At 42.7% G+C, this 20,294-nt stretch overlaps 1 protein-coding gene across 3 annotated transcripts; it reads right to left on the reverse strand.

Moving 5' to 3' along the window:
• Positions 1 to 284: 284 nt before the first annotated feature.
• On the reverse strand, positions 285 to 19,870 carry LOC129681183 (serine/threonine-protein phosphatase 6 regulatory subunit 2; the record flags this gene model as incomplete). Of its 3 annotated transcripts, none has more annotated exon segments than XM_055613063.1 (6): positions 289 to 1,180; positions 1,517 to 1,629; positions 4,609 to 4,674; positions 7,541 to 7,678; positions 14,971 to 15,157; positions 19,631 to 19,870. In XM_055613063.1, coding segments are annotated over 6 exon segments (849 nt in total). In that variant the 3' UTR covers positions 289 to 1,062.
• Between the last annotated feature and the right edge of the window lie 424 nt (positions 19,871 to 20,294).

Below are 20,294 nucleotides of genomic sequence, written 5' to 3' on the forward strand. Positions count from 1 at the left end.
ATACATACATACATACATACATACATACATACATACATACATACATAATGCTTGAGGGCAAGCATTCACACGCATAAAAATAAATACATCGGGCTGGAGAGATGGCTCAGAGGTTAAGAGCACTGGTTACTCTTTCAGAGGTCCTGAGTTCAATTCCCAGCAACTGCCTGGGGGCTCACAACCATCTATAATGAGTTCTGGCGCTCTCTTCTGGTATAAATGTAATAAATAAATAAATCTTAAAAAAATAATAAATACATCTTTATTGGGCATGGAGGTGCATGCCTTTAACCCCAGCACTCAGAAGGCAGGGGAAGGTAGATCTCTGTGGGTTTGAGGCCAGCCTGGTCTACAGAGAGAGTTCCAGGACAGCCAGGGCTATACAGAGATCCTGCCAAAAGAAAGAAAGGAAAAAAGAAAGCGAGCAAGTGAGAAAGAAGTCTTTAAAAAAAAATACCAGACATGGTGGCTCATGTCTGTAATCCCAGCACTCTGGGAGGCAGAGGCAGACGGATCTCTGTGAGTTCGAGGCCAGCCTGATCTACAAAGCGAGTCTAGGACAGCCAAGGCCACACAGAGAAACCCTGTCTTGAAAAACAAACAAACAAACAAACAAACAAACAGTGAAGGACAGCCCAAAAACAAAGTGTCTTACTGAACACTGAGCAGAGAAATTAGCACCTGATACAGCATGCTTCCTTTCCTAGCATGGAAGATAAGCATGTAAGCAGCAAGTAGCTACATGCTAGAATAGAAGCCCTATAGCAGGTTCACATCCACACACCCTCCTGTATTGTAGATACTACATGTATTCTATACTCATCTACAAACGTATTACAAACTGGCAGCAGTGTCATCAGGCTAGGGTGAAACTATGCCTTCTAGTGAGGGTCAAAGAGGACCTAGCTACAACTGCAAAGGAAACCTTTCAAGCAGGGTGTCTATCCACATTAAACTTGCATAACCAAAAAATTAATTAGAAACATAGCATGTCCTGGCTCTTCCTAGATATCCATATCCTGTGGCACAGGGACAATGTACGCTGCTTTTCAAAGGAAAGGCTCACCCAACACGCCTTGGCTCCAGCAAGGCAAGCAGCACCTGCATCCCACTGACCAGGCAGCTCTCCGTCTGATCCCCATCAAACATGTTCTTCAGAAGCTGCTCCACACAGTCCTGCCTGTTGGGCACATGCGGAGGTCACTGCCTGGCAGAGTAGACACACAGACATAATGCAAGGACACTCTCTTCCCCAGAGGATACCACATCACCCTGAGCCAGGTAGGGCCTCATTCTCGCTTTATTCAGATTCAAAGCCAGGTTCTCAAAGCTTGCACGACACACAAGCCCACTGGCTCCAACTCCCTGGACCACCAGGGCTTCCAGTGATATCCCTTCCTGGACTCTGAACCTGAGGATGTTCATCTGATTTTGAATTAGAGATGACAGTGTCATTTCCTGGGTTCAAAACAGGCTCCAAGACATGCCCACCGTACCATGGCCCACTACCACTCACGACTCCAATGCTACGAGGAGGGGGTCTGGCTCCACAGCCTCCTGCAGCTGACTGCCCTGGTCTCTGCCCAGCCTGATGATGTCACAGAGTGCCTGAGAAGCATTTGACTGCCTCTGAAAAGACAAGGGAAACAGGCTCCCCTCAGCAAAAGACACCCATCAGCCAAGTCAATCCTGCTACTATACTTCCTAAACCAGTTTTCTATAAAGATTCCTGAAACGGTTCATTTGAAAGTACTGAGTGTCTGCTTTGTCCATCATCAAGATGTAAATACAGTTAGATTTTTCTTAAGACATCCCCAGGAATTAAAAATAGGACCCAAAGCTCCTCTTTTCTGAGGAAGGGGGAGGGAAAGAGGACTAGGAGAGGAGAAAGGAAGGGACTACGAGGAATGTAAAGTTAATCAAATAAATAAATGAGAAAAAAAATATCCAACTATGTTATATACCTTTGTGGTATACCCAAAATATCCAACTATGTTATATACCTTTGTGGCTATTTTATACCTTCGATTCATGTTCTAAAATGTACTGAATATGTAACCATGTTACCCTGCATTTCAAATTTAATATTAAGCAGTTACTATTATCTACAATGAGCCCTCTGGAAGAGCAGGATAAGCTGTTAAAGGAAAAAAATATAGAAAATTCGACATTCCTAGGGAAACAACACTGACCTCATACCCCCAACTCAAATGTGTGCTTGCTGAGAACATTTGTGGGTGGAGATGAGAATAATCAAGGGAGAAACAGCTTAATCTTGTAATATCATACACACAAACAGTAGAAAAACTGAAATTAAAAAAAAAAAAAAACTGCAACGCTTTCAGGAAAAATTAAGGCAGCCGGGTTGAGCTTGCCTTCAGGACCAAGAACAGGCCAGTTACCCCAATGACACTCATACCGCTGGTAGGCTCTACCTTTTGGAACACTAACATAGGAAATCTTCTACAAGTCAACAATTTCTCTCAAGCTGTTTGGTGAGCTCAGACAGGGGCCAAAAGAGAATGGTCAGGCAGCAGTAAAGACTGTGGACACATGTAAAGTATTGACTCGAGACCGACAGTGTATATGTGTGCAAATATTTACAATGCATAGCAAAGGCCCTATTAGGCAATAACTCAAACTCTCAACAGTTTTACTGTAGTGAGGATGAAGATGGCTGAAAACAGAAGGACTACTGCCACCTGTGATATGTTGACACATATTTTTTGGCCTTTGTCCACAGTTCCTGGCTCATAGTCTACTCTGACAGTAGATTATAAAATCCTCCTCATCCCAGAGGGCTCCTGCTCCATGACCTGGAATGGATAATGCTTACAGAGGCCAAGAAAATCAGATCAGACAGGCCTTAATTGGGTTTTCTTCACCAAGTCTATTAGCATTGCCTATGCAATGAAGTCTCAAAAACGAAACACCAAAACCAAAACCCAACCACCTCAGAAAGATTGGGCTTGGGGAATTTCTTTCTAAATAGCAAAACACATGAAGGTTCCTGCAGGGCAGTACACCTGGAAAAGACAGAGAAGCTCCACACCCATTCTTCCATATATTATACTATACAGCTCTTCATATTCATATGTATCATTTATAATGTCCTTTATAATAAACCAGAAATTGCAAAGAGTATGTAGAGAAAACAAGAAAATAAAAATACAGAGAATACAAATATAGAAACTTTTTTGAAAAAAAGAGTGTATAGAGCATACTAGCTGGCAAGTCGAAAGCACAGATGTAGGGCAGCAGGGGATAGGATGGCCTGAGGACTAAGCCCTCAAATGTGTTCCATCTGCTACTACCTAATGAGGGTCAGAGGTGCACTGAATGACAGGTGTCTGGTTGGTGTTTTCTGAGGACTGACTGCCTGGCTTGGTATGTGGATCTTTACCTCTCACCTGCATCAAAAATAGTTCTGTATAGTGAGAGTTTAGTAGGAGACATTAGTGGGAGTTAGCTTTTCTCTCTATGATTACCTTACATGCTTCTAGGGAAGCTTCTAGAAGGACCCTAATGAACCCTTTCTGGTATGCCCTTGTAAGTCCATGTCCCTGAATGTAGGCTAGACGTGGACATTCAAGTCTAAAGAGTGGAGTGCATTAGAGCAGTTGCAGGTTGCAACCCCTTTCGGGGTGGCATATCAGACATTTACATCACAATTCATAACAGCAGCAAATCACAGTTATGAAGTAGCAATTAAGGAAGTTCATGGCTGGGGCCACCACACCATGAGGAACTGTATTAAAGGGTACAGCATTAGGAAGGTTGAGAACCACTGCTCTAGAGGGAGGGCCATCATTTCTGAGCTGAATTTCTAGAAGTCTGGTGTAGGTCCAGTTCACTCCTCAAAGCCAGGTATCTTAGTGTGAGTCCACTCAGAAGCCCACATTGCGGAGCTGAGAGGTTAACTGGACTAGCAGCCTCTGAGGGACTGAATGCTAAGCCACTTGTGACTATGGAAGTGGGTCTTCTTTCAGTTGAGTCCTGAAATGGCTGTAATCTCATGAGAGACCCTGAGCAGAGGAGCCAACAGACCATGGCCAAATTCCTGACCAGAGAAACCGATACTGATAGAGATAAAAGGTACTTGTTACAGACAACTCAGCTACAGGGTGATTTGTCATTCAGCCATGGTTAACTAATGCAACCCTATTATAACTGTTTTATCATACACACATATGAATTAATATTACATATATAATTATGTGTGTATATATATGCATGCATGTATGCATATATACATACATATAGTTATTATGCTTTTTTAAAGTGTTTTGAAGGCAAGGTCTCATTATGTAGCCATGGCTGTCCTGGAACTCACTATGGAGACTAGGCTGGCCTTGAACTCACAGAGATCCATCTGCCTCTATCTCCTGAGGGCTGGGATCAAAAGTGTACCACTATGTCTGTCCTATATTTATTTTCAGTAAAAACAAAATTACCTAGACATTAGTATTTGATTAAAGAAAGAGTATCTAATGATCCTCTTCAAAGGAAAGGAGTGACTTGCCCCCTTCACACATCAGCATGATTTCCACCAGCCTAGGTGTGGGACTTTCCACGTAAGAAGGTGGGCTTTGTGAGCCTCACACTCACATCTTCATCCTGGTGGGGATGGATCAATTCCACAAGCCTCTGGATGATTTTCTCTTCATTAAGCCACTAAAAAGGAGGGGGGAAAAAGTCCAGTTCAGTATCTGCTCATCTAACCAAATGGAAAAAAGTCCTTTGGTACAGCAGAAACTCATGTGCCCAGGTCTCCCAGGATAGACTCTGACATGCCTGTCTGGCATGTCCAGAAAGAACCAAAATAGTGCAATAAACTCTGGGAATAGCTCAAAGGGTTTGAATAGGTGGGCCACTGTCCATCTGTCCTAACAGTGCATACTCTCTCTGCTTTCAGCACACATCATTTCTGAAACTTAAGAGTACAGGATAAGCAGAATAAAGTTCAGAGATCTGGGGAATGTGAAAATGAGACAATCTTAGCTCCCGGTAGCATCAGAGCCTTCCTAGGATCTAGAAGAACAGAAGGACCCTGATGTGGCTGTAGAAGCACTGTAAGGGCTGAAGCTGACACTTTTCAAGGTGAAGAGCAATGAAGACCCAGTGAAATGATGTCAGGCCACAGCAGACCTGGCAGACTGGCTCTACTTTGTACTCTGCACTTCAAACTCCTCATGCAAAGATGAAATGTCCCAGCAGGGATGCTTTACAATGTGAGAAGCACAGGTGAAAGGTGAAAGGCAAAAGGCTGTGTAATCTTCTTTGGTAGTTTTAATGAGAACGGCCTCCATAGGATCTTATGTTTTAAGACTTGGTCCCAAGTTGGTGAACTGTTTGGAAAGGATTAGGAGGTGTGCCATTTTGCAGACGATTATTATTGGAAGTGGGCTTGAGGTTTCAAAATATTCTTGCCATTCCCAGTGTGCTCTATCATTGCCTTCTACCTGTGGTTCGAGATGTGAGCTCTCAAATGTTCCTGCCACCATGTATTTCATCCACCATCATGGACTCTAATCCTCTAGAACCATAAACCTAATTACATTATTTCTTTTAAATTGCCTTCCTCATGTTAGATGTGCTGGCACATACCTTAATCCCAGAACTCAGGAGGCAGATATAGATGGATCCCTGTCTGGTCTACAGAGCAAGTTCTAGGACAGCCAGGCCTACATACAGAGAAACCGTCTCAAAAAACCAAAAAGAAAAGAAAAAAAAAAAGAAAAGAAAAGAAATTGCCTTGGTCATGATGTTTGTGATGGCTATTCTTGGCTGTCAACTTAACTACACCTAGAATAAACTAAAACCCAAAAAATGGGGCACACCTAGAAAGTTTTTTTTTTTAACTTAATTTGAAGTGGGAAGATCTAGTCTAATCTGGATCTTTGCAATGTAAAGACACACCTTTAATCCAGATCTTTTGAGTTGGGAAGATCCATCTTTAATCCGGGGCATACCTTCTGCTGGAAGCTTATATAAAGGACATGGAAGAAAGAAGCTCTTCCTTTGCCTGCTTGCTCTCTCTTCACTACCAAGACCATTCCTTCACTGGCATTTAGAGTTTACTTCTCCAGAATTCCAGCATATACTGAAGACCAGCTTCATGGACTCTTAGACCTTTCATTCACAGGCAGTCATTGTTGGATTAGCTGGACCATCCCCTGTAAGTCATTCTAATAAATCACCTTTCTATAAATCTTTTTTTCTTTTTTAAAGACTTTATTTATTTTATGTCTGAGTATTCTAGCTGCATGTGCCCCTGCAGGCCAGAGCAGGACATCAGTTCCCACTGTAGATGGTTGTGAGCTGCTGGGAATTGAACTCAGGACCTCTGGAGGAGCAGACAGTGCTCCTATCCACTGAGCCATCTCTCCAGCACCCCTTTCTATAAATCTATGAGAGATTTATTCTATAAGTTCTGCTACTCTAGAGAACTCTGCCTAATACAGTGTTTGAAACCAGCAATAGAAAAGTAAATCAGCTTCCAACAAATCTCTGTGTAGCCTTGGCTGTCTTGGACTTGCTTTGTAGAGTCTTAGACTGGCCTTGAACTCACAGAGGTCTGCCTGCCTCTGCCTCCCTGAATGCAGTGGGATTAAAGGTGTGTGCCACCTCACCCAGCTATAGATTCTTTTCTTATACAATATATCCTGATTACAGTTTCCTCTCCCTTTATTCCTTCCAGTTTTTGCTGCCTCCCCTCCCCTGTGGATCCACTTCCTTTCTGTCTCTCATTAGAAAAGAACAGGCTTTTAAGAGATAACAACAAAACATAACATAAAATATAAATAAAATTAAAAAACTATTATCAGGTCTTTTATTTATTTTTGAGACAGGGTTTCACTAGTAAGTAGCCCCTGGTGGCCTGGAACTCACAATCCCACACTTGTCTCTCAATTGCTGGGATTACTGGCTTGTACCACCATGCCCAATGAGAATGGCCATTTAAACGATACTTGGTTTTCAGAATGAGAAAATGGACAAAGGTCTAATCACTTACTTTGTTTTACTTCAAAATGGGGAACAAAGCCCCACCCACAGCAGGCAGAAGCTCACCTCTAGGCTGGGTATCTTGCTCTTCCCAGAACTACTACAATGTCTTTCCCAGCAGCACAGCCTTATCCACACTCTAGATTAAGAGATGGCCCCTGCCTGAACTACAGTCAATTTGTACTTTTCTCCCAGGAGTACTTGGGTTTGGAGCCCACAACTCATTGAGCCTCTGTTCTAAGGCCTGTGTGGGAGCCTGGGTGAGGGAAAAAGGAGGGAAGTAAGCCCACTTTTGTTTCTGCAGATAGCAAGAGGCCATGTGTTACGGAGAAGAAACCTATGTACTCTTTCTTCTGAATGTGTTGAAGCAGGGCAACAGTAATAAATAGAAAATGGTGGTGCTGAGGGACTAGGTGAAGAGCCTGAGGCTGGGCCTCCGGTGCTTCCTGACCTACATAGCCTGGTCTGCTACACCTTCCCATGGGGAATGAGATGGTGCTCTCACACATTCACAAACACACTCCCTGGCACTCACATGTAGGACCTCCTGCCGGAGACCAGCTGGTTCCACACAGCTGACCAGGCGCAGCAGCAGGTCCATGAGAGCTGAGGTGCCTATGTGCTTCAGCATCAGGCTGATGAACTTGTCCTTCTTCTTCAAAAACATGATCACCTGAAATCAAACACACCTGATAAGTAAACAGAGCTGACTTCTGACAAGTGGAACACTCTTTTAAGAACTCTCCCCAGAAAGATCATTAACTTTCAAGCATACTGAGAAGAAATGATAGGAAGACCAGGTAATTGCTATATGAAAAAAAAAAATCCATCCCAAGACAGGCAGAGTCCTAGAGGCCAGTGAAGCAAGCATAGTCCAGGGCTGCTAACTGGACATCACACCTGGAGAACAGTGCAAATTACTGTGCAGGTGACTGTTGAATATGTGTTAGCTCAAGTTAGCCCAGCAGAAACACAAGGCCTAGAAAGCACAAAGCTGGGAGGTAAGACTCATTGCCCCGGGGCTACAGAGGGACCCTGTCTAAAACAAAATTGTCCTTCTACCTCCACATGTCTGCCGTGGTATGCACCTGCCTTACAACACACACACACACACACACACACACACACACACACACACACACACATACAATGATAACAAATAAGCTGTAAAACTATCACGAGAAGTTAATATACATAGCTTTATGCCAATTTGCATAACCCTTTAAAAAATAAAGAATTAAAAACAACAATTAGCCAGTGTGGTGGCCTATGCCTTTAATACCAGCACTTGGGAGGCAGAGACTGGAAGATCTTTCTGAGTTCAAGGCTATCCCGGTCTACATAGTACATTCTTAGGACAGCCAGAGCTACATAAAAAACAGATTCTGTCTCAAAAAAAAAAAAAAAAAGGAAAACAAACAAATCTAATTAACCAGAGTAGGGTACATGCCATTAATCCTGGCCCTTGGGATATAGAGAAAGGAAAATCAGAAGTTCAAAATCATCCTCAGCAATATAGCAAGATCAAGCCAAGCCTGGGCTGCATGAGACTCTAAATAAAATAAATAAGGAAACACTGTTAAAAGGGGGATGATTCCAGTGCGCAGTAGATAAAAGCACTTGCCGTCAAGCCTGACAACCTGAGTTTGATCCCCAGAATCCATATAAAGGAGGAAAAAGAAAAGTGACCCCATAAAGTTGTCTTCTGACTTCCATATGCACACCCCTCCTTCAGCATCATGTATACACATGCAATAACAATAAATTTTAAAATATTTCCATTTTTAATTTTTCATTATTTATTTATTTATTTTACATCGTGACCTGTTTCCCCTCCCTCCTCTCCTCTCAATCCTCCCAACCCCAACTACTCCTCCTCTGTTTCTCTTTAGAAAAGGGCAGGCTTCCCATGGCTATTAACCAGCCGTGGCATATCAAGCTGCAGTAAGACTAGGCCCCTCTTCTCCTATTAAGGCTTGATGAGGTAACCCAGTTGCAGGAAAGGGCCCCAAAGGCAGACAACTGAGTCCCCACAGCCAAATTTTCTTAATTTTTATTCTGATTTATGTGTATGGATGTTTTGCCTGCATGAATGTCTGTGCACCATGTTTATAGGATGTTCCATCTCCTGGGACCAGAGTTACAGTTTTGAGCCACAATGTGAGTGCTGGGACTTAAACCTAGATTCTCTGAAAGAGCAACCAGTGTTCTTAACCCTTGAGCCATTTCTCCAGCCACTTTAAAAATCTTTTTTTTTCCTTTTTTTTTTTTTCAAGACAGGGTTTCTATGTGTAGCCTTGGCTGTCCTGGACTCACTTTGCAGATTAGGCTGGTCTTGAACTTACAGTGATCCACCTGCCTCTGCTGGGATTACAGGAGTGCACCACTGAACCAGCTAAAAATACTTTTAAATATTATCTAGGGGCTGGAGAGATGGCTCAGTGGTCTGTTTTTCCAAAGGACTAAGGTTCAATTCCCAGCACCCACATGGCAGCTCACAACTGTCTGTAATACCAATTCCAGGGATCTGACGCCTTCACACTAATGCACATAAATAAAATAAATTATTAAAAAGTGCTAAATTGGCAAATAGATAATATGACTCAAGATGAACATCCAAAGAAATACAACTCAAGATACACAGGGCTCTCCAGGCTCTAATGGTTTTGCCAGAAAGTTCTACTAGATAACTAAGAAAAACAACACTATCTTTTAGAGACTCTTAAAGAGAACATGAAACATCGGATTATTTCCCATATAATTGTTATGACATTAAAATATTGAGTCTGAAGCCCGATAAAGGCACTGTAAAAATAGGAAATTAAAAGCCATATTACCAAAGACAGCACAAGACTCAACAATTAACAAAAAATAGAGCCAGGTATGGTGGCACATGCCTTATATCCTAGGGTTTAGGAGGCAGAGGCAGGTGGATTTCTGAATTCTGAGTTCTGACTTCCAGGCTAGCCTAGTCTATAGAATGAGTTCCAGGATGGCCAGATCTACACACAGAAGCCCTGTCTCACAAAAAAAAGGGAAAAATACAATAAACTTTCAAGATATGGGTCAAGAAAGCTTACGTTACTTTTTGTTTGTTTCTATACCAGTGATTAAACCCAGGACCTTGTACATGTTAAACAATACTACTGAGACGTAACTATCAGGTTCTTAGGTTTGAATTTTCTATTACATTTTTTAAAATATTTATCTTATGTAGCAGGGTATGCGTCTGCCACAGCGCATGTGGCAGTCGTCTGGGTCCCCGGGAGTAAACGCAGGCTGTCAGACTTGGCAGCCAGCATCTTCACCCATGAGCCATCTCTCCGACCCCTTAGGCTTGATCTTTTTAAAAAGTTGTAGAGCTGCAGGTATAGGTCCGTTGGTAGCAGGCATGAGCCCCTGAGTTTGATCCCCAGCAACATGTAAACAGATGCCGTGCACAGGCCTATAATCCCAGCACTCAGCAAGTAGAGGCAGGAGTTCAAGGCTAGCCTCAGATATACAGTGGGCTTGAGGTCAGCCTGGGATACAGGAGAACTTGTGGATATGATCGAAATACATTTCATACAAATGTGAAATTCTCAACGAATAAATTTTTAAATTCAAATTAAAACACTATAACCTTACAATAAACCTTACGATAAACATCTTAATTATGAAAAATTTCTTCAAAGTTAATAAATAAGAAAAGGAAATTAACATCTCTATTCAATATTGTACTAAAGGCTCCAGCCAATGCAGTAAGACACAAAAAAGAAATAAAAGGTAAACTATAAAGCACAAAACAAAACTGTCATTACTCTGGGGCAGAGAGATAGCTCTGAGGTTAAGAGCTCTTGTTCTTGCAGAGGACACAAGTCCAGTTCCCAGCACCCACATGTCAGCTCACAACAATCTATTAACTCCAGTCCTACAGGATCAAACATCCTCCTCCAACCTCCAAGGGCAGCAAACATGCATGTGGTGTATATACATACATGCCATTGAAACCCTCATACACATAAAAGTTAAATCATCATTAATCACAAATAAATCAAAAGGATATAAATTATCAGAATTAATAGTAGCTTTATTTATCATCAACAAAAAGGGAAAACAGAAGTAGACATTCTTCAACACAGGAATAGCTAATCTGTGGTTCATCCACACCATGCAATATGAAATAGCAATAAAAAAGGAATGAATCATTGATACACACAACTTGGATGACTCTACAGGAAATTACACTCAGTGAAAATGCTAAATCCTGAAATCTACAAAACACAAGGCTGGGGATATAGCTTAGTGGTTCAGCTCTTGCCCTGAGTTCAGTTTCTAACTTCATAAAATAAAAAATATACAATTTGACTTTGAGGTCTGCCTGGTTTATATAGCAAGTTCCAAGGTAGCCAAGGCTACATAGAGAGACCCTGTCTCAAAAAAAAAAAAAAAAATACACAGGTTAGATACCAGTATAACTCCTAACAATGAATAAGGAAAAAGCAATAGTATATCAGAATAGGCTCAGCCGATCCTTCTTGTAACCAAAAGCAGATAATACTGTACTAGCTAGTTTGTTTTGTTTTGTCTTATTTGTTTGTTTTCCAACCTGACAGTTATCACCATCTGAGAGTCAGGATCTCAACTGAAAAAATGCCTGCATAACATCAGCCTGTAGGCAAACCTGTAAGGCATTTTCTTAATTGATGATCAATATGGGGGGCCCAGTGCATTCTGGGTGGTGCCACCTCTGGTAGGTGGTCCTAGGGTATTTAACAAAACAAACTAGTAAACCAGGAGGGAGCAAGGCAGTAAGATGTGCTCCTCCACAGCTTCTGCATCAGCTGCTGCCTTGAGCTCCTGCCCTGATTTCCTTTGATAATGGACTGGGATGTGGAATTGTAAGTTGAAATAAACCCTTTCCTCCCTAAGTTGCTTTTGGTGTTTTATCACAGTATTAGAAACCCTAAGACAGAAACTGTTATCAGGTTTTCAGGATATGGTTGACAGATCTGCCATGTCTTTGGAAGGGTTATGGGAAAACTTTGATACCTTGGGCTAGAGAAGCAATGTTCAAAACTTGGTGAGTTGTTTTGTGGGCACTTAGAAAGTAAGGCTGAGGGCAGGGCAGAAATAGAGGCCTGTGAAGGGGGAACTTTGAGAGTCCCTGAAAGCCTCAATCGGGCCATCAAATGTTTTGAGTTAAGAATTTGTGGTTCTGATCAGCTGGGGCTGAAGAATCGGCTGTGAACAATAAGAGACCAGAACCACTGACAAAAGCAAAGCCTTTGCTTCACTGGAACAATTGGTGCTGATTAGCTGGAGCTAAGAAGTCAGCTGTGGTTAAGAAGGGATCAGCATCACTGAGGCATTATCTTCTGGGAAGTGGTTCTTCATGGTCCATGCATGGAACCTTGTGCCAGCAGTAGAACTTGGTAATGTGTAAGAGTGTCCCAGGTGGCACTTTTTGTTGTTGTTTGTTTTTGTAGTGCATATGGATGTTAGGCCTACAGGTATGTCTCTGGACCAGAGTACAGTGTCCACAGAGGACAGAAGAGGGTGTCAGAGTCCCTGGAACTACAGTTACAGGTGTTTGTGAACCTCCAAGTAAGTGCTGGGAATGAAACCCAGGTCCTGTGGAAAAGCAGCCAGTGCTCTTAACTTCTGAGCCATCTCTCCAGCCCCTGGAATTGGTTTTAAAGGCATGAAGGGGTCAAGAAGAGACATTAAGGTTTAGCAGCATATGACAGGGACAGTCCCTGAAGAGAATCTGAAAGAGGCTAGTTCTTACCCTGACTTCCTTTGATGATGGACTGTGATAAAGAACTATAAGCTAAAATAAGCCCTTTCCTCCCAGTTGCTTTTGGTCTTGGTGTTTCATCGCTGTCCTGGACACCTGAACTAAGACAAAGACCATTTTGAGATAATAAAAGCAACTTGTACACTGCAGGATATTTAACAAAATTAAGGCATTATTGTTCATGTTTTAGGTATGATAATGGTATAATTGTGGCTATACCTATAAAAGACATTACATACTAAAATACACACAAAATGATCTGATATCTGTAATTTTCTTCAAAATAATGTGATGAGGTTGACAATAATGAGATTCAGAAAAAAAAAAAACATTGGTCATAACAGATAGTGTGGAAGTCCAATATAGAGACACAGGGGCTTAAAAATTAATTTATATACCTTACAGCGGTGTTAAAGAATTTGCAGTCCTTTCCCTAGCAGTCCTGTTCCTGAGCCAGTCTATACTTTGAGGAAAGCTCACTGCAGCCCTGTCTGTCATGGCCAGCCCTAGGAACAGACCAGCTCCTGGTGACTGCACCAAATTTTGATGGAGCAATCCGAGGGACTGCGAAAATGAAGCAGGTGTTGCTATAGAAAGAGACTTACAAGAGTTATATATACATGAGAAAAACAATTTCTAGAACTCGGGATGATACCATCATGTGAAACTTAACTATGTGCTCTCTACTGAAGAAGCTAGCCTGGCAGTGGAGGCGCATGCATTCCCGGCATTCTGGAGGCATAGGCAGGCAGATTTTTATGAGTTTGAGGCCAGCCTGAGAAAGAGAAACTGCGCCTCAAAAAATAAATAAGTAAATAAAAGTTACTCTAAGGAGTACAGAACCTAAGTATTTTAGTTTTACTTGAATTCCACATAAATGTGCTACATTTATGTGGCACATTTATTGTCAGCAAAATATTTTTTTTCTTTTTGAGACAGGGTTTCATGGTGTACCCCTGGCTGTCCTGAGATTCATTCTGTAGAGAAGGCTGGTCTCAAACTCACAGAGATCCACCTGCCTCTGCCTCCTGAAGGCTGAGATTAAAGGCGTGTACTGCTGCCACCACCACCACCTGGTAATAAACTCTTTAAGGAGTTCATTTCATATTACTTGAATGCAGTGGGCACTGGATAAAGAAAGAAAAGGGAAATATATGAGATGGTAAAATTGTAAAGGAAATCTTAGAGTGGCAAAAAAATATGATCCTTTGACGATAAATTAGGAGATTCACACACCCAGCTATTGGGCTGCAAGATCTAGGCACAAGAGGTCTCTACAGAGCTCTCACAGCACCTGTCTTCTACTGGTGCAACTGCTGACATTCCTTCCCTACAGTAATGCCACCGCCACTGCACACACAGCGGGAAGGGGATATGCAGGCGCACACACACACACATACACACCCAGACATATGGCACTGTCACTCTTCCCTCTGCTGTTTCTAAACAAATGTGAGATGACACAGTCCTCTGGAGCCCCAGAACTCAAGACGTAGACAAAGGTTTGTCTGCTCGATGGCTACTTGATAGGGACAAACAATTACAGCTAATATTTTAGGAATATAATACCACCTAGCAATATTTTAAAAAGAAAAAAATCCTTATATAAACAGATCCTGGAATATTAACAGAAGAAATTATCTGATATCTAAGACATGTGTTGAAATTATCCAATGGGGTTGGGTGAATGAGGTGATGAGACACAAGCTGAACGCAGCAGGAGGCACGAGCTGCCGTTACACTTCCCCTAGTCACACCCTCACTTAAACTCAAGACAGTACAAGGATGGCACTACAGGTGAAATAATAGTTTGTTTTCCTACAAAGCCTAACTCTAATATTATCTTTGAAGCAATCATTGTTTTGGCCACACAGACATGCCACTCACAAAGACCCAAAACGTAGATGTTCCAATCCCTCCACATGAAGGCATGTTATAGGACCTTATGTTTATGCCTGATTTGGGGCTTGCAAAACACCCAGAAAGGGCAACAAGTCCTGCTTATTCCAGAGCTGGCTACTAGAAACCTCTTTGGAAAGCCACATTACTTAAACGACAGTTCACATATCTCCACCCATACTGTTCATCTGTGTTCTAGTAGGCAAACAAAATGCTGTCCCAAGAGCCTGGTGACAGTTTCACTGTGTCAGCAGTGGTTGTCCAATACATTTGGCTTCACACATTACCTGTTCAGTCTTCCTTGCGATAAGATTGCCAATGGTCTTGCTGAAGAAACTGGCAAGCAGAGGGTTGAGTGGTGGCTCCTGGTCCAGGAAGTCATACAGAAGGTTCAGCAGACTCTCATCCTCACCTAGCCTGTCGCTGATCTGTGGCACATCACAAGTCAGAAGCTCACAGGCTGTGTTTGGATATCTAGAAGGGCACAGTGCAAGCACTGAAGGTGAAATTAGACTTCTCAGACCCACATCAGGGCTGGAGAGATCTCAGTGGTTAAGAGAATGTGCTGCTCTTCCAAAGGACCTGAGTTCAATTCCCAGAACCCATGCCAGGTAGCTGAGCTACCTGTAACTACAGCTCCAGGGAATCTAACACCCACAAACATAGCACACTCTCATAGACACACACATACACATGATTAAAAACACACATTAGGGCTGGAAAGATGGCTCAGGAGTTAAGAGCACTGGCTGTTCTTCCAAAGGTCCAGAGTTCAATTCCCAGCAACCACATGGTGGCTCACAACCATCTATGATGAGATTGGGCCCTCTTCTGGCCTGTAGGCACACATGCAGACAGAACACTAGAAATAATAAAGTCATTTTTTAAAAAATAAACACATTTTAAAAAAGGAAGCAGACCCATTTGTAATAAAAGCAAATTACTGAACAGACCTCAAAATAGAAAAAAGATAATACTCTGTGACAACTGAAATTTTTGCCTATTGGAACTTCAGAGTTCTTAACATGTCTTTTATTGGTTCCATACAACCTATACTCTGATACTCTACATTTTCTGACTCTACTTCCATTCTGTAAGTAACTTTAATTTTTAAAATTTATTCTTATTTTGTGTGCACTGATGTTTTGCCTTCATGTATGTCTGTGTGAGGATGTCAAATCTTAGAGTTACAAACAGCTGGGTATAACTGCTACATGGGTGCTGGGAATTGAACTCAGATCCTCTGGAAATGCACTCACTGCTCTTAAACACTGAGCCATCTCTCCAGCCCCTAATTTTTTTTTTTTTTAGACAAGATTTCAAGTAGCCTGTACTGGCCTCAAATCCATTATGCAGCCAAGGATGACCTTGATGACCTTATCCTCCTGCCTTTACCTCCCAACTGCTGTGATTACAGGTATACACCACCAGGCCAGATTTATGTAATCTTCCTTTTCTCTTGGATTCTCTCTGCAAGCCTTCATGCTCATGCTCATCTGCCAGGATGCTCCTGCTTGACTGTCAGTGAAGCAAAGTCCCAGTCATCTTCATATTTCTCCTTTAAAAATTGCCTTTCCAAGCCAGGTGTGGTGGTGCATGCTTTTAATCCCAGCACTCAGTGAGGCAGAGACAGGTGATCTCTTAGTTTGGAGACGAGCCTAGTCTCCAAATGAGTCCAGGACAGCTAAGGCTATATAGAGAAACTCTGCCTTGAAAAAACAAACAAAAAATAAAATACAATAAAAAATTGCCTTAACTCTTTCTCCCCACTTTCTGTACCTTCAAGTCAGTAAGCACAGACCAAAACTGTTGTAAACTGAAGAAATACTGTGTCTGCAGCTATAAAATGGGACCAGCTGTGAGACACTGTGCACGTAATTTTCTGTTAAGAAATGCTACTATGTGCAAATGTACCCTTCATTTGATGAAAATGACTATAGACAAAATAACTCTTAGCTCATTATGTGTGCTTCCATGCTATCACTTTCTTCTTTAGCAGCTGGTCTTCACGGGATAGAAGACATTCAATGTCCCAGAAACAAACAGTTCGCCATTAACTATGGGATGTGGGCGCTCCTCAGCTAGACAAGAGGAGCAGCTTTCAAGCCATGAAGGACCTGTCAGTCACAGAGGCCCAGCGGGACCTGCAAGACAAGCAGGCCTTTGGACAGGACAATAGCGTAGTCAGTGTTCAGGGTACCAAAGGCTGGGTGTTGGGGTAGGGAGCCCTATGGGTTAAGTCAGTTCTGGGATTACTTCTTCCCAGCTAACATCTCTGGCCTTCAGTGTCCTTGTCTGTGAAGTGGGGCAGCCAGGGCCCCACCTCATGGGATTGCTGTATCCTTGCACAAGTGTTAGTGTAGGGGATGATACATGACCGCTGAGGACAGGGAGACTAGAGAGAGTAGAAGTAGGAGAGTAGGAGAAGAGGGCCAGTGAACAGCAGGGAAGGCCACAGTGATGTTCTACCAGATCCAAACAAGACACAACATGCTGGGGCAGCACAATAAGTCAAATCCTGTGGTGCGAGGAAGCACTGTGAGACATTGCAGAGCCCAGGGAATAATCATCTTGTCTACACAGAGAGCAGATGGAACTAGAAAAACTAATACTTTCTTTATTATTATTTTTGGACACAGGGTGTCTCTACATAGCCCTGACTGTCCTGGAACTCTCTCTCTGTAGACCAGGCTAGCCTCAAGACTCACAGAGATCCACATGCCTCTGTCTCTGGAATCTGGGATTAAAGGCATATGCCACCATTTCTGTCCAAAAGATACAATTCTACATTTAAGTAGGACTAATTTCCCCTCTTTTTCTTTATATTTACTTTACAATTAATTATTGACAAATAGGAGCCGGGAGTGGTAGCACACGGCTGAAATCCCAGCAATTGGGGAGACAGAGACAGGCAGATTTCTGTGAATTCAAGGCCAGCCTGGTCTACAAAGAGCATCCAGGATAGCCGAGGCTACACAGAGAAACCCTGTCTCCAAGAATAAAACAAAGAAGTTGACAAATAGGCATTGTTCTAGTAGTTTAAAAAACTTAAAAAAGTAATAGGGGTTTTACTTAAACATGACAAATGGTGCACGCGAATTTGTGGATGAATATTACCTCTTCAGCTCCTATTCAAGTAATGCAGAGTTAAACAGACAAGAAGAGCACGTGGTTGCAAAAACACTGTAGTAGAGTGGCTGCCTGGTGTCTAGCATGCAGGCAGCTCTGAAAGGAATCCACGTACCACATAACAGGCATGGGATGGGAGAGAAGGGAAGAGAAGAGGAAATGATACAGGATTAGACCAAGTCAGGGAAAGCAGAATCTCAGATGCTCAGAGAGCAGTGAGGGTGAGAGTTCAAGCTACACAACTCCAGAGTGCTACAGATATACATGCAGGCAAAACACCCATACACATTTTTTAAAAATACATCCGGTATTTGCATGAATATGCGTGCAGCCCACAACTGACCTGATGAATCTGCTTCATCCCAGCTGCTTACTTACTATGTATCAGGCTCCCGGGAGCTATGTGTGTCCTCACTGCTGTCTCTGCTTCAGCTTAGAGCTCACACATTAGTAATCCCTCCCAGACTCTGACTCTACAAGTCTCTTGGTCATTAATGCTGTTCTGAGAATCCCTGTCTTGACTCAAAATCCCCTCTCCCTACCTGTCACTTTCTTAATTTGTCACCCAAACTGGGAGACCCTTAGAAATAAGATGACGGGTGGGCTGTGAATAGTGACACTGAGACCACGACAGCCTCCAGCTATAGTTACACTATCCATAAAGCTATAGCTCCTCTGACAAGGCCTATGCTCTTTCTAAGCCTCCATTTCCTATCTTGTCATGTGATTACCCTAGAGGAAGAACCCACAGCCACTGCAGGCTACCTAATCATCCAGGCCTGCCCTGTTTCCTTCCAAAAGACAAAGGTCAGTGAAGATGTGTTGTGAAGGGCCAAATTAAAAATATTTTTGTTAGTTTCTTTTTCAACTGGACTCTGATTGTATATCGATTAGTGTGGCATGCCAAATGACACCAAAAAAGTCATCAACATGTGTAACAAAGTACTTTCCCTTTAACTTTTTCAAACATTTTAAAATGTAAAAGCTGCCATGCATGAAGTGTATGTGCAATTCTAGCACTTGAGAGGCTGTGGCAGGAGGACTGAAGGTAGACTACTATATGGGACACAGCAAGTCTTTGTGTGAAGGGAGAGGGAGGGAGGGAGGGAGTACAACAGCACATTATAACTTACTGAGCCTACCCCAAGGCCTTTCTTCCACATATATGTACAGTACACCTCCTCCTCGTAAGCAGCTCGGTCTGTCTCTGTTGTGTCACCTGTCTTTAGCTCTCCCCAGAAATACTATGGGCCACATGGCCTATTCATGGAGCCAAATCTTCAAAGCCAGAAGGCTTGGCCTGACTTGTCCTCCTTGTTACCCAAAGTATCCTCCCAGTTCAGACTCTGCATTTACTCAACACTCCAACCATCTATGATGACATTGTCCCTTCCCTTTTGCCATCTCCCAACATTCTGGTCAAACTTGAAAACAAAACATTTTAGGAAAAATTTCTAAAGATATAGTAATACTAATGATAATGACATACTTCCTCTGAATTTAAACACCCCAAAGTAAAGCATTTCTGGAGGCTCAGAAGTCGGCCCTCATACCTCTAGCCTGTGGCACAACTCTGCAATCTCAGCATATTCTCACTCAAATTGTTCCAATGTGTCAACTTAATATAAACTCACTTATAACTCAGAATGAGAAAACACATACACAAGAGATTTGAAATTCTTAAACCTCACAAACAACAAACCGCACGATGGCCTCCCTTCTCAGATGGTGATGACCTGGCTCTAGCTGTCCTCAGACACCACCCACAGCCTCCCTAAGTGCTACCCAGCTGGCCTGCGTAACAGCCTCAGTACATACTTGAATCGGACCTTCTCTTCCATGTCCAGGGGTGGGTCCTGTGTGATGAGGCTCACCAGCTCCTCCATACACTGCTGCTGGCACAGGAAGTCCAGTAACTTCTGGTTCTGAGCCTTACACTCTTGCAGGATGTCATCTTCGTCCATTAACTCCTGCAGTGTCACATGTTCCTTGTCGAGGAGCTTGTCAACGTGGGATGTGGTATTCAAGTCAAATTTCCAGAACATGATGGCCACAAAGCTGTAAGCAAGGACAAAAGAGGAACTCAGCATCCCTACTGTATGAATCCGCCTCAGCCTAGCCAAAGTCCAAGAAACTCATCCCCAATATACACTGTTGCTCTTAGCTAGACCCCTTTTCTCTGGGACCCACAGACTCTCCATGTCCCTGTCACCTACCTACCTTCTCTCCCCCCACAGTGCTTAACTCCCTAGAGGCTCTCATTTTGATTTTGGCTCTATGAGGCCCACACATCTGTCTCCCAAGTATCAGCACCAGGAATGACCCTCCATCCTAAAAAAGGTAACTCAAACTAGAAACCCTTCCCAGATCTAATCCCCTCCCGAATGAACACTGAGTATGTATTCCTGGAAGACTCTCAGATCCTATACTCAGCAAGCTAAACTGAAGACAGCTGGTTTTGCTGGATGCTGCCATCTGCCAT

This window comes from Psammomys obesus, unplaced genomic scaffold, assembly GCF_907164565.1.
Source record: "Psammomys obesus unplaced genomic scaffold, mPsaObe1.curated_primary_1811, whole genome shotgun sequence".
Taxonomy (NCBI): domain Eukaryota; kingdom Metazoa; phylum Chordata; class Mammalia; order Rodentia; family Muridae; genus Psammomys; species Psammomys obesus.